Below are 13,889 nucleotides of genomic sequence, written 5' to 3' on the forward strand. Positions count from 1 at the left end.
GTATAAAATCCAATTCAAACCAAATTCATTGTCATCCCTGCCCTCATTTCAGAATGTCACTTAACTTTCAAAAAATCATCAAAATGACAGAGGAAAAGCTTTTAAAATGATGAAAAGTATTTAATCAATTTTAAAGATATTGAAGAATATTTTGAAAACAAGATGATCGAAAAACACTTAAACCTCAAATCCAACTTGTGCTCCCCACAAATTACAGTTCAGAACATGAATTAACAGAACGCCAGCCAAATCCCAAGAACATGATCTTCGAGTTAATTCAAATGACATGCTAAGGGAACACACGCATGAGAAAAGATCACAAAAGCTTCTCTTTACTAGTATCTACTAGCGTCCGCCATATATCGAATCGATATGATGTTGCTCTCGACCACAGGAATGCTTTAAAGTGCAGAGATGAACTTTTGGATCTTTGCTTGAGCTCGTTCTTTCTCTTCAGGTCCATCAAGATCTCCAATGTTATCATGATACTCCTACAATATATACAATTAGCATAGTAGAGAAAAAAAATATGCATTTTATCAGATATGACTTGCTACATTTGACAGATCATGTGAATCTTTACACAAATTTATTTGAATGAAAATAAACTCTCATAATCATAAATGTATCGAGTATTGAATCCTTGGCGTTGATATACTGACAACATAAAGTCGAAAGTCCTCAAGTTTTCTGCCTCCAATGAACAGTTCGAACTTCAAAACTTACAACTTTTCCCAAGGTTGAGCTTTTACAAACAGAGACAAAAGAGAAGCCACACGCCCCTTAAGTCTCCCATATGAATCGAATAAAGTGCCTCACTTTGACCTATAGTCCATTCCACTGCAACCCAGCTGTTTGACCCGGGACAACCATCAACCATCTTAGGTGAACCTATCTAACCCTAGCTAACCTTGGCCGAAATCATAACAATAGTCATAACTCCAGAAACTACAGATGGAACTTGAAAGCTCTATGTTGGCAGCTAATAGTTATATTGAGAGAAGCAAAAAAAGACAAAAGCAAGAGAGCGATTGTTATCAAACCGAGCATTTATAAGTGAATGCATACTTGAAGAATCTCTCCCACATCATTCTTTGTCAATCTATTTTGTTTTAGTAGTAGCTCAATCCTCTCCCTTATTCTGGGATGACTGCAATAAAAAATTAACCTCAAATGAAAAGACGAGCAGAGATGATAAGATAGGAAAATATCTCTTTTAGGATGGCTTACTCAGATGACCAGAGATGTCCCAAAATTACAGCAATTAACTGCAAATATAGAAGGGACTCAGAAAGTGAATAAACTATAGTGAAGGAATGGGAAAGAATTACACATTGTAATCGTCTGCTATCTTGTGCATACTTGAAGAGTGTAAAGCCCAGCTTCTAGCTTTCGGTTGTAGAGCTCCTCTTCGTCAATCTATACATTAAGTACAAGGTTAGGCTTTGCAATGCAAGCATTTGCTGGTCCCAGATTTGTCCACAATGGATATTGGAAGAATAGGGAATCAGGTAAGAAAGTGACCTCTAAATCGTCCAATTCAAGTGCATCAAGCCTTTGAGTCTCTGATTTTACCCTGTCAGAGTATCTACAAAATTTGAAGAGGTAAGAAACCACTAGCCAAGAAAAAATTGGACAGAAGCAATACACCAAGAAAATGAGAATCACAGAGTTCCTAACTTAACCTCATATAGAGTTCCATGAGTCGGTCTATCTTTTCAAACTCATTTTCTACAAATTTGCTCAATAATCGGTCCCTTCTTGAACCTCTCAAAATGCCACCTGTCAAGGGATGCAATGAATAGCAAAAGGAATGTTAGTATGTTTAAAATATAAATAAAATTTAAGAAAAAGATGCATAACAATTTACCAAGGCCCAAATCAGGTTTCAAGTTCAAATTACTCAAATTTACAATGTAAACTGCAATCTGCCAAACCTAAAGGTACAGGAATACAGAAGTTGGGATAACATGTAGTCTATTTCTCTATTAGCAGTATATAACCAAATAAAATCCAAGTCACAGTTTTTTTAAATACAAAATGAATTATTTGTCCATAGTGCCATCATTTCCAATTAATATTCCTAAAGTATGAAATGATTTTCTATCTTTCCTTTTCTATAAAATATTTATGGTCAAAACTTCATTGTAACATACAACTTCCATTAGAAAGGGCATTTTTTTTGTATTTACTTTATCTTCCCCACAATGAAGGGCTTTTGTTTGTTGAAGAGCACTTACAACCCATGTTGATAGAGTAATAATCCAGTTTTGGCTCCAAAAAAAAAATCTGGACATTCCAATTAAAATAATGTAAAATAAATTAATCCAACAGCACTAACTGAGGCACAAAGAACATGATAGAAATGCATTCTAGGCACTTGACTTAGTAACTTACCAAATAATGAAGCAATAAGTGAAACAATGCGCTCTTCCAATTCCTCCTGTGATCTATCTCTCTTATTTTTCTTCTTCAATGGAATCTGTATGGTATTTGGAATAACAAAATGGTAAGAGCATACATAACAAAGGTTTCAAAAGCATATGCTAATAAGCGGGTATGCAGTCAAACCACCAAATAACATATGCAAAGCAAACACATGGAGGGGGCAAAAGCATATGCAATTATACAAGCAACAATAATGATATTGACAATAATTCAAAATAATGCATAGGAATTTGTGTGTGTGTATAAGTACCACATAATATATTCAATTAATCACATTAAATTAATCATCCTAAGAAATATATGATTCCATTTAAACTTCTCTACATATTGATCCAAGAAAATCACACAAAATAAAACACAACATTAATGCTACGAGTCAGCCAATGCTACCAATTTGGTATGACCACAAGGCAAACTAACAAGAAACACACATGCAAAGTGATGTTTAATTTGTTATTCTGATTGTTTATTTTATTAGAAACATTAGCTTATTGGCTTAAGCAATCCGTAGAATATGATTTTGATAGTTTAATTTGTTATAAATGATCCAACCAAATTGTATTATTGACATGCAATGCATATTAGTCAATCAAAGCAATATGTATATATATATGGTTTGAGCAATCCATTGAAAATGATTTTGATTGTTTATTTTATTAGAAATGATCCAATTAAATTGGTTTTGTTGACATGACTTGGATTTTAACAAGATGGAAATTGGTTTGCCGTACGATTCTTATGTGGTCATAAGTGGATGTAACTTGGTTCTCACTACTTCAGATATAATGAATTAAAGAAGAAAATAGAAAAACCAAAGGATAGACAAATCGTTTCTATATTCCAAGTTAACTATCATCATGTAAACAAACAAGAAGCGTATAACAAGCTCAAAGCAACATTAATAAGTTAAATGTTCCCTTCAAAACACAGAAACAACCAACTTAAAACACAATAGATCACCATGTTCTGAGGACAACATGAAGATATTATATTACCTACGAGACCACTTGTTCTCTTGACCAACTACTTCACATAGATTCCTCTTCCAGTAACTTTACCTATGTAATCTGACATCTACTATTTCAATCCAAAACAAAAGTAGGTTTTGCTTGTATCATACAAGCTGAAGTAATATGTGTTGCACAATAACGATCCAAACAATTGCCAACAAAATTCTCAAACTTGTGTATACTATGGGGGATATTTTATCAACTAGAGCAAACTCTTTATAAAGGATTACACTACATGATACTTGTCAAAAGGTTATTGCTCAATATGAGAATCCAGTAACATATATTCTGAGATAATTCCAACCAATGTTCTAAAACGCGCCCTAGGCGGCGCCTATGCGCTCGACGGCCGACAATTGCACCGGAAAGGTGCTGGACGACACTAGGCGCACGGAAATCTCGTGTTTCATTTTTTTTTCATTTAAAGCCCTAAATCGTGGCCAGTTCGACCTACCCTCCTCCGCCTCTTGCCTCCTCGAAAACTCTGCTCAACATAATCGGTAAGTTTTCATTTATGTAATAATTTATTCCCTCAGCGACACTTAGGGTCAGGCAGCACCTGGCCCATCAAACCCGTCCTTTGAAAGCCTTGGTGAAGTTTGATGCTGCCGGAAGCTTAGGCGATGGGTTCAGCAGCGGTGGGCCAGCGTCCACCGGTGGATGCCTCCCGCGTGTGTCGTTCAACACTCACGATTTTTCTTTTTTATTAATTAATTTATTATTTATTTAATTAAACAATTCCTCAGTTAAATAAGGTAATTTAAGTAGGCTTTTATATACCCTAATTAAATTATTCCAAAAAAACTATATAAAAATATATTTTAAATTAAAATCTTTTTATAAATTTTATTAATTTATTTATATTCTAATAATGTTATATTTAAAATTTAAAAATTTTGATAACTATTATTAATTCATTTATATTTTTATATTTAAAATTAAAAATTTCTAATAAATCTTATTAATCCATATAAATCATATTTATATTTAAAATTTAAAAAAACCTAATAAATTTTATTAATTTATTTATATTCTAATAATATTATATTTAAAATTTAAAAATTATAAGTATTATTAATTAATTTATATTTTGATATTTTATATTTAAAATTAAATTTTTTTAATAAATCTTATTAATCCATATAAATCATATTTATATTCATAATTTTATATTCAAAATTTTAAAAAATCCTAATAAATTTTATTAATTTATTTATATTCTAATAATATTATATTTAAAATTTAAAAATTCTGATAACTATTATTAATTAATTTATATTTTGATATTTTATATTTAAAATTAAAAATTCTAATAAATCTTATTAATCCATATAAATCATATTTATATTCCTAATTTTATATTAAAATTTTAAAAAAATCCTAATGAATTTTATTAATTTATTTATATTCTAATAATATTATATTTACAATTTAAAAATTCTGATAATTATTATTAATTAATTTATATTTTAATATTTTATATTTAAAATTAAAACATTCTAATAAATCTTATTAATCCATATAAATCATATTTATATTCATAATTTTATATTTAAAATTTAAAAAATCTAATAAATTTTATTAATTTATATAATCACATTTATATTTTAATAATATTTTTTTAATTTATATTATTTTTTTACTGTTTTATATCCTAAATTTATTCTTAAATCACTTTTTAGGCTATCACAATTACAATGACAAACAATCCATCTTCAACGGTATCCGTTACTCAACCCGAATCCGGAATTCTTAGGAGAAAGTCAAATGACATTGGATAGGAGTATGGGATGTTGATTAATTCTAAGAACCTCCACAAAATTAAATACAAGCTGTGTAAAAAAACGATGTCGGAGGAGTGTATAGGATTAAGGAGCACATAGGAAATATACCTAGAAATGTATCTAATTGTCGAAAAGCATCACAAGAAGATAAAAATAAATGCAGACAGGCTATTTTATAAGGGAGGAACAAAAAAAAAATAATGGAAGAACAAAGTTGTAAAGCAGAGGTGACTATTTCTCTAGACGAAGAAGAAGATCCTGAAATTGAAAGGATAGATGGAATAAAAAAAACCTCTTCCACTTGGGCCCATGGATAGATATGCATCGATAATTGCTCCAGATAATGTAGGTTCTAGTGGAAATAAAGTGTTTCGTCAAAAAAATATAAATGAATCTCCTTTCAAAGAGAGAACTCAACAAGTTCAACATATGAGAGATGGGTTTATGAAAATGGAATCTCATTCAATGCTGTTAATAATGATAGCTTCAAACAACTAATGGAGGCAGTGGGTCAATTGGGACCCGAATTCAAGCCTCCAACTCAATATCAACTTAGGGAGCTATGGTTGAAAGCTGAAGTTGAAAGAACAAAACAACTACTAAAGAAACATGAAGAAGAATGGCCAAAAAAATGGGTGATCAACCATGACAGATACATGGAGTGATAGAAAAAGAAGAAGCATCTTAAATTTGTGTGTTAATTGCAAACTGGGTACTGCATTTTTAGAGTCTAAGGAGTCTTCAGACGAGGCACATACAGCTGAACTTATTTTTGAGTATGTTGACAAGTGTGTTGAACAAGTAGGAGCTCAAAATATTGTTCAAATTGTAACAGACAATGCCACCAATAATATGGCTGTAGCTAAACTGATGAGAAAAAAGAGACATGAGATCTTTTGAAGTTCATGTGCAATAATCTCATGCTTGAAAGTATTGGCAAGCTTCCACGATATAAAAGATATTGAGCAAGGCAAGTCTTTTACCATTTTCATTTATGCTCACCGTAAGACTTTGTCATTGATGAAAAGTTTCCTGAAGAGAGATATAGTACGGCAGGAGTTACGGTTTGCGTGAATTTCCTCACATTGCAAGTTTGATTAAAAATCTTAAGCGTGATGTTTCTGGTGATATCACGGGAGAAATGTAAATGGTCAAAAACAAATAAAGAAAAATGAGCTTACTCTACTGTGATGAGCATGAGTTTTTTGAATAGTTTGACACTTTGTTTGAAAATATTTATCCCTTGGTAAGAGTTATTCGATTGGTAGATGGAGATAGAAAGTCATGCATGAGGTTTCTATATGGGGAGCTTTTTCAAGCTAAAGAAGATATCAAGGTGGCCTGAACAACGTGGAATCAAACTATCAGCCTATCATAGTGATTATTGAGTCAAAAATGAAGGATATACTTGATAGATCATTGTATACCACTGCATTTATGTTGAATCCCTATTTTTACTATAAAGATAGTTCTATTGCTCTTTATGAGGTATTGACGGGGATTTTTTAATGTGTGAAAATTTTACATGCCAATAAGTTAAATCTACAAGATACAATTATTAACAAGGAATTTGCAAAATAAGACAAGACTGAGTTATTTGAAAAAAAATATTGACAGCAAAAGCATGTAAAAAAATGATGATACATTTAATCCATATGCATGGTGGAGTATATACGATGCTCACACACCCAACTAGCTAAGAGTGGCATTAAGGATACTTTCAACAACTACATGCTCATCTGGGTGTGAAAGAGTGCATTCGGAGGAGTAAGCTTTAAACTTTTAAGTCTTTAAATAAAGTAAAATATTAATTTTTAAATTTGTATATTCATGTTACTAACTATAATATTTACTCTCTCTTTTTTAAAAAAAAATCATACAAAGAAAAGAAATAGGTTTGATGTCAACAAATTGAACAATCTAGTATTTGTCCAATTTAATACTAGATTATTAAACAAGAAAAAAAGAGAAAAAGAAAAGAATGTTGATGTCCTTCTTGCAAAAGATGTTTCAAGTGCATAAGGTTGAATTGTGGATGGTGGAGAAGATGATGAAGTTGAACCAGGTTCTGGGCTCACATGGCAAATGGTTGATGAAGCAAGTGGAGCAGATGAAAATCTATAACTCCGAAGAAGCTCTATAATGAGAGAACTAGGATGATTTTGCATCCGAAGAAGAAGAGGATCACAATGATGATATTGAGTTTGTGTCCAATAAAGAACCAGTTGCTGAAAATTATGGAGAAGAAGTAGAATAAATTTGATGTTGAGTTTGTGTACGATGATATTGAGTTTGTGTCTAATGATATTTTATTAGTTTAATTTTGAACTCATTTTAAATTTGATGTTATTGTGTTGGGGTTATAATATGTGATTATTATGTAAATTATGTTGATACTGAGGAATCCGCCTAGCGGCGCCTAATCCCCATCTAGGTGGCCTAGGCACTAGGCGCTGGTCTAGCGCCGGACTAGCACCTAGATTATTTTAGAACCTTGATTCCAACCATTGGGAAATTACTTCTAAAAGTCTATTAACCGTCATCACATCAAAGTCAAACCGTGCTACTTACAACTTTTGGGAACAACTACAGGAATTTCATACTTCAATTAGGCTCTCTGCAAGGTTCTACAAATATTCAATTCAATTAAATCATGTTTTATTACATTTGCTAATATTTTCTTTCATCTCCCTCTTCTAAATGCAGAATCTATTTGTTGCCATTTAACACATCCATCTCAACATTTTTTTTCTCTTAGTTTATTATCTAATAGAGTTACACCTAAGTGCTTTCAGCTTTTGCGTTCTTATTATATCCTTTCTAATGACCCATGCATCCATTTTAGCATTCACAACTTTACTACTATATGCGGTGTTTAAAAGTCCAATTACTCATTAGAAGGCTACTAAGAGTATTAAAAGGTAAATCCAAAAAGCATGCGTTTCCAGATAATTGTTTCCATATATACCACTTCAAAGTTTGCTTTAGCATACATATCCTACAAATTGTAAAAATTTGCAGACGGTCATTGAACTAAATATTGACTAGTTAGTTGTAAGCACAAACGCCAAGTAACATATATTTGTGCCAATACAATTCGTGAGGAAAAATAATTTTGGTTTTTTTATATAATTAATAAGTACTGGGGTGAGTTTACTAGATGGTTGATTATAACATTAAAATTAAAATCAAAACAGATGAAGTTCATATTAATACAAATAATATATTAGATATATAAATTAAAGTTCAACTCTTCTGGTTGCAAATATGTAATGTTCCATCTTGCATATGATAAATATGTTTAAAAAAAAAAAATGAGCTACAACTAGAGCTAAGATGCACAAGGAACATTGAAGTGACACAAGGCAACAAAGGAGAATGGCACTTGCCTTACCCATGAATGCAGCAAAAGCCGTCTTCAATCCCAGCACATCCACAAACCGCTCACATGCTGGAGAATATTTTGTCATTGCAAAATCAAGTGCTCTGATTGCCGACCCATAGGCAGACTTCTTCTGCTTCATGATAATGATCATAAGCTCCACTCCTTCAGACTTCAAAAACCTCTCTTTGTTCTCCATTGGCATGAGAAGGCAGCACAAGCAGTCGAAGAGGTTCTCAAGCATCTCCTCTTCATCCTCCGTGTTTGGATCCCGCGACTTGTACACCGCCACCGCCTGCAGAACCGCATCGACTCCATTTATCTGACCCAGCCGCTTCTGGTTCGCAGGGTTGTTCTGAAGCAGGATTGCCAGAATCTCCGATGCATACTGCTTGTTTGCATCAAATTCACGCACCTTTATCCTGCCAAGAAGCCACCGAAGCAGCTTGGTCCGCTCACAAACAAGCTCAGCAACAGCAGGTTTGACCTCGATGAGGTTCTCGATTGTGGAAAGGGTACTATGAATCGCCGCCGCCTCATCAGGGTCGGCCTCCGAGAGACGGGCAAGGTTCTGAACGAGGAGCTCGAGGGCATTGTTCTCAAGGAGGGCGTCCACCAGGGCACGAACAGGCTCCTCATTGTCGTCGTCCTCTCCGATGACATCTTCATCAGTGAGGTCCATGAGGAGGGAAACCACGTCGACGGCGATATCAGGATTGTCGTGGCCAAGCAGGCCAACAAGGGAGGGGACGGTGTTAAGAGCGAGGAGCTCCGGGTAGAGCTCGGGGGCACCAGCAAGGATCCGGAGGCGCTCGATCTCCTCATGGAGCTCGACCTCCGAGTCGGCGAACTTCTCCGGCTGGTCCGGGTACTTCATGCGGGCCTCGAGGTTATCCCTGAGCCGTCGCTCAAAGGCGAGGACCAGCTTCTTGAGAGCGCGCACGTCGAGCACCTCCACCCCGCCGTTCTGGGCCGACTTCTCCACTGCCTCCAGGAGAGAAAGGTCGACGCCTTCTCCGTTGAAGGGCGCAATCGAGGGCGAATCGCTGCGCATCCGCTTGGCAGGCTGGTGGTAGTCCTCCATGAAGAAGGCGAGGATAAACCCTAACCCTAAACTTGCCGGGAAGCGTTAGACGGCAGATCAATCGGAGTGAAGATCGTGGCTGTGACGCGTGACAGCAGAGGTCAGACGGGAAGGCGATGGCAAATTTGCAATTATCTATCGAATCAAACTCGGCCCATGTTGAAGCCCATATGATTCCATATTGAGGCTAAAAATCTATATTAGGCCCAATAAAGGCCCGAATTAATTATAGGATCATTTTTTAGTCATTTAGATAATTTTTTAAAAAAATAATAGACTGTAGTTAATTTCAAAAATTGTCCAAAATCAAACTCAAAGTGTTTCATTTTTAAAAATAAAATAAATTAAATTATCTAGCACGTAAGAAATAATTATTGATATAAAAATTTAAACAATTAACTTATAATTATACTTTAAATGGAAAATAGGAAATAGTGAATGACATAAAAATTAATCAATTAAATTATTGGTGTATAGTAATTAATGATTTTAAAATTCTTTTGGAGGTGTTATTATTAAAGTGTTAAAATACTAAAAATATTAAAATAAAATATTTTAAATATTAAATTTAATTATTTAAAATTATAAATACTTTGGAACAAGAACAATCTTTTCTATTAAACTTATGATATCGACAAAGTATGGAACAAGAGTATCTTCTCCATTCATAACTATTGAAGAAATAAAGAACAGGGAATGAACCAAAAAAAAAACTACTATAAATCATAACTTCAATTCATTCCATGCAATTCCGTAATTTGAAAGCCCCTTGCCAAAACATAGTCGAGCTAGTTAGGTCTGGATTCGCCCGTGGCTACAGTTTTCACTGACGCCTTAGTTCTTCGATGTGCAACGGTGTCGAGAATGAGAATCTAATGGTATTTCTTGGTAGCTATGCACAAGGTTATTCAAGTAAGCATGGCAGGCATTACAGAAACCTTTCTTGCTGCAAATTTGGATCCCGAATCATCCGCAAACTAACCCTATTCAATCCCAAACCAATGTGATTAGCCAATTTGATAATCCGGCTTCTTCAAAAGTTAGGTTGCTACGGTATGTCAGAGTTTTTGATGCACCGGGGATGACTTGAGTGAAGTGGAAACCTCGCTTTTGCCCATCCTCTAGATGCAAAGAACAGAAAGACCACAGAAGCTGCATGGACGATGATGAAAGTCATGGTAGATTAGGGACATGAAATGAAGAGATTGGAAAGCGACTTTGATAGAAAAAGTATTACCTTTGTTGAGTCAGCTCGGAAAAAGTTTCGCTGGATAAAATGTCCGTCATCAGGGAAGCGGATCGTATCTACAAACTTCTTTGGTATCCTGTGGTTCTTCTGGAAGAATAGGATAACCACTTGAGAAGGCTCCACCATTTTTGTCTAGGTTAGGTTCATCCTCAAGTTGGCGTAGCCTTTTAGAAGGATCTATCAGGGATAAACAATGAAGGCAAGGTGAATACAGAAGAACTTGGTATCCTGGAATCCAAACTTGTAATGTTTATTGTTAGTGGTCGAATCTGATAATTGTTAGTTTGAAGCTAAAAATAATCCAAAAAATCCCTAATATCTATATGACTTGCACAAATTGAAGATGAAATTTCAGTAGTTGTCATCAATAACAAAAGGATGAGAATTTCATTGAGCAACCAATTTGTTTGATTTGATCAAAAGATGTTTTATATAGTAAGCAACAGAGCCTGAATTACCTTGTATGTTCAGCAATGTAGAATCAAAAGGTCTTCGACGTTTTTGACAAAGAGAAGAATGATTTGCCTTGGGACCAAACAGAAGAAAACCCTACAAAAGAAATAATGTCAACAATGGAGATCTGAGTTAATCATATACAGGAAAGATAATAACTAGAGATCTTCAGTCAAATTTCATTCATTGACAATTACAAGGATTAGCATTTTAGATTATTATGTAATTTTCCTCCGAAGCCGACCCCACCTAGTGGGATAAGGCTTGATTATAGCTGTATGTAATGTTCCTCCCTATAATGTATATGACGCAAAGTTAGTGTAAAAGAGATAACAATCTATTTTGCAGCTATTAGGCAGTTGCAATTTGTACAAGCTGAATCAATTAGAATTGGAATCAAAATCAATAGGAGAGAAAAAAAAACTTGCATGAACAGTTATCATTCGATCAAAAGTCCTACATAAATTCCAATCATTGAAGAAACAAAATATAAGTTGTGACTCTCAAAAAATCAAAACTCAACATTTCTTGTTACTGTAATCCATCACACTAATGTAAATAAGCAATATTTTGCATATAGTATTTGATATATTACCAACATTAAATGCCAAACAGTCCTCATATTGACAGGCCTGGTGAATGAAGGATTCCCAAACGACCCAAATATAAAAGAAAACCAAATTAGGTATAAGATGACTAAGCATACTAAATCATACTCATAGATATACACACATTTCCTAAATTGAATCATTTGAAATTTGTAAATAACTAATTCATTCTCCATATTTTTCCTGAAACTGCAGGAAAAATTTAGCAAATAAATATCCAAGTGACATTACTGAGAAAGCAAGAGAACTTAATAGTATAGTCACCTGGTCAGAAATTCCTTGGCGTATCAAGTCAAGTGGCAGTGAAGATAGCTTATCATGGTAAGCATTTGCTGTTGAAGGTACGCTTTCTTTTGACTCCCATGCAGCTCGCCTTGATACTAAATCAGAATTGCACGACGCAAGCACTTGATCTGATTGAAGCCTGAAGTAGAATGGACAAAAAAGACGAGATTAACAATGTTACATATAACACAGTCTTATCAACAAACCTATGTTACTGGTCAATATCCCTTTTTGATCCTAATAATCCTTATCTTGTTACAATCTAATCAAAGTTTTGACATTTCTTAGGCCAAACAATTTGTTAGATTTGAATGTCCTTGCTAAAGCTACAAATTGGATCTTGGTTGACATGAGAAGTAGATATCTATTCGGAATAACATAAGATTTTTATTGAGCTTAAAGGTAGCTTTCTCTTTCTTTATTATCTAATTAGAACGCAAACAAGTGAAAGAAGCCAATTTTCAGAACACAATTTCACAAATCCATCCAAAAACTAAACTAAATTTGATGGGCAGCGTGCCGACCAAGCTCACCTAAAATTTCCATTGATCGGCGGAGGCATGGAAGGCGATGATACCCCACCGCCATCTTTGACATGAGCGAAGAGTCGAATAGCGTCGTGAAGATTCCACCTTGTTGCCTGCGCAATCCGTCTATCGCGTTAGGAACAGATCGGGGCTCCGAGGGACGAATTGATGCAGAAAGGGGTCGTACCTGAAGGAACTGGGTGGCGATGGCGGTGGTCTGGCCGACAACGATCTGGAGGAAGGACGAGACCAGCAGCTGCTGCTCCTCCATCGATGGGAGGAACTCCATGGAACTTCAGGTTAGGGTTCCGATTTAGAAGGCAGGGAAAGAAAACGATCTCGATCTTATTCTCTGTCACTGTATTTATAGAGGTTCGATCGGAACAGAAATAGAAAAAAAGAATTGATTTGAGTTTCAAAAATATGGGAAATTCGGATCTCTTTAAATAAGTAAAGTAATAACCACAAAACAATAAATAAATAAATAATGTATATTTTTTTATATATTTAGGTTATTCATTTGAATGAAATTAAAAGAACCGGAATAATTTGTTTTATTTTTTAAAAAAATAATAAATAAATAAACAATATTTTAAAAATTAAACAAACACTTTAATTAATTCTACTGTTTCAACTTCAATTTATTTTCTTTGACCATTCTTTTTTATGTCAATTTAGGATAAATAGTTAATCAATCAATAGACTTCTTGGGCTAAGATACCGTCTTCGAAACTTCTTAATTTGTTTTATACCGGTCAACATTGATTTACTAGTACTTTATTTGCCAAGAAATCTAGCCTTTAGAATTTTATCATCAATGCAGTGCCAATAACATTAACTCACAAATATTTTTACTTTATCATCTAGTTTTAGGCCTACCTTCACTCGAATAGTCTTAGATCCACCTTAACCCGTTAGGACTCCCACTTAGCCTTGAATCCACTTAGAATTTCTATTGATAAGTTTCTTAGGTATTCTGGATATCCTGGCACTTCATGATAAGATTTACATTTACTATTAATAGGAGGAAATCAAACAACAATGGATATCCTGGCACTT

The 13,889-nt window shown here is 34.1% G+C and overlaps 1 protein-coding gene and 1 long non-coding RNA gene across 2 annotated transcripts; both read right to left on the reverse strand.

The window, feature by feature from the left end:
* Positions 1-119: 119 nt before the first annotated feature.
* LOC122009344 (beta-catenin-like protein 1) lies at positions 120-9,810 on the reverse strand. Its single transcript, XM_042565462.1, has 8 exons — positions 8,632-9,810; positions 2,398-2,482; positions 1,686-1,782; positions 1,525-1,588; positions 1,363-1,419; positions 1,231-1,268; positions 1,069-1,150; positions 120-491 (listed from the first exon to the last, which is right to left on the reverse strand). Exons 1-8 carry the CDS (start codon positions 9,706-9,708, stop codon positions 402-404), a joined length of 1,590 nt encoding a protein of 529 aa, XP_042421396.1. The 5' UTR covers positions 9,709-9,810; the 3' UTR covers positions 120-401.
* A 490-nt stretch (positions 9,811-10,300) lies between these two features.
* On the reverse strand, positions 10,301-11,001 carry LOC122011642. Its single transcript, XR_006119995.1, has 2 exons — positions 10,946-11,001; positions 10,301-10,860 (listed from the first exon to the last, which is right to left on the reverse strand). It is a non-coding gene; the product is annotated as an uncharacterized LOC122011642 (long non-coding RNA).
* Between the last annotated feature and the right edge of the window lie 2,888 nt (positions 11,002-13,889).

Source organism: Zingiber officinale, chromosome 8A (genome assembly GCF_018446385.1).
Source record: "Zingiber officinale cultivar Zhangliang chromosome 8A, Zo_v1.1, whole genome shotgun sequence".
In the NCBI taxonomy this organism is placed as follows: Eukaryota; Viridiplantae; Streptophyta; class Magnoliopsida; order Zingiberales; family Zingiberaceae; genus Zingiber; species Zingiber officinale.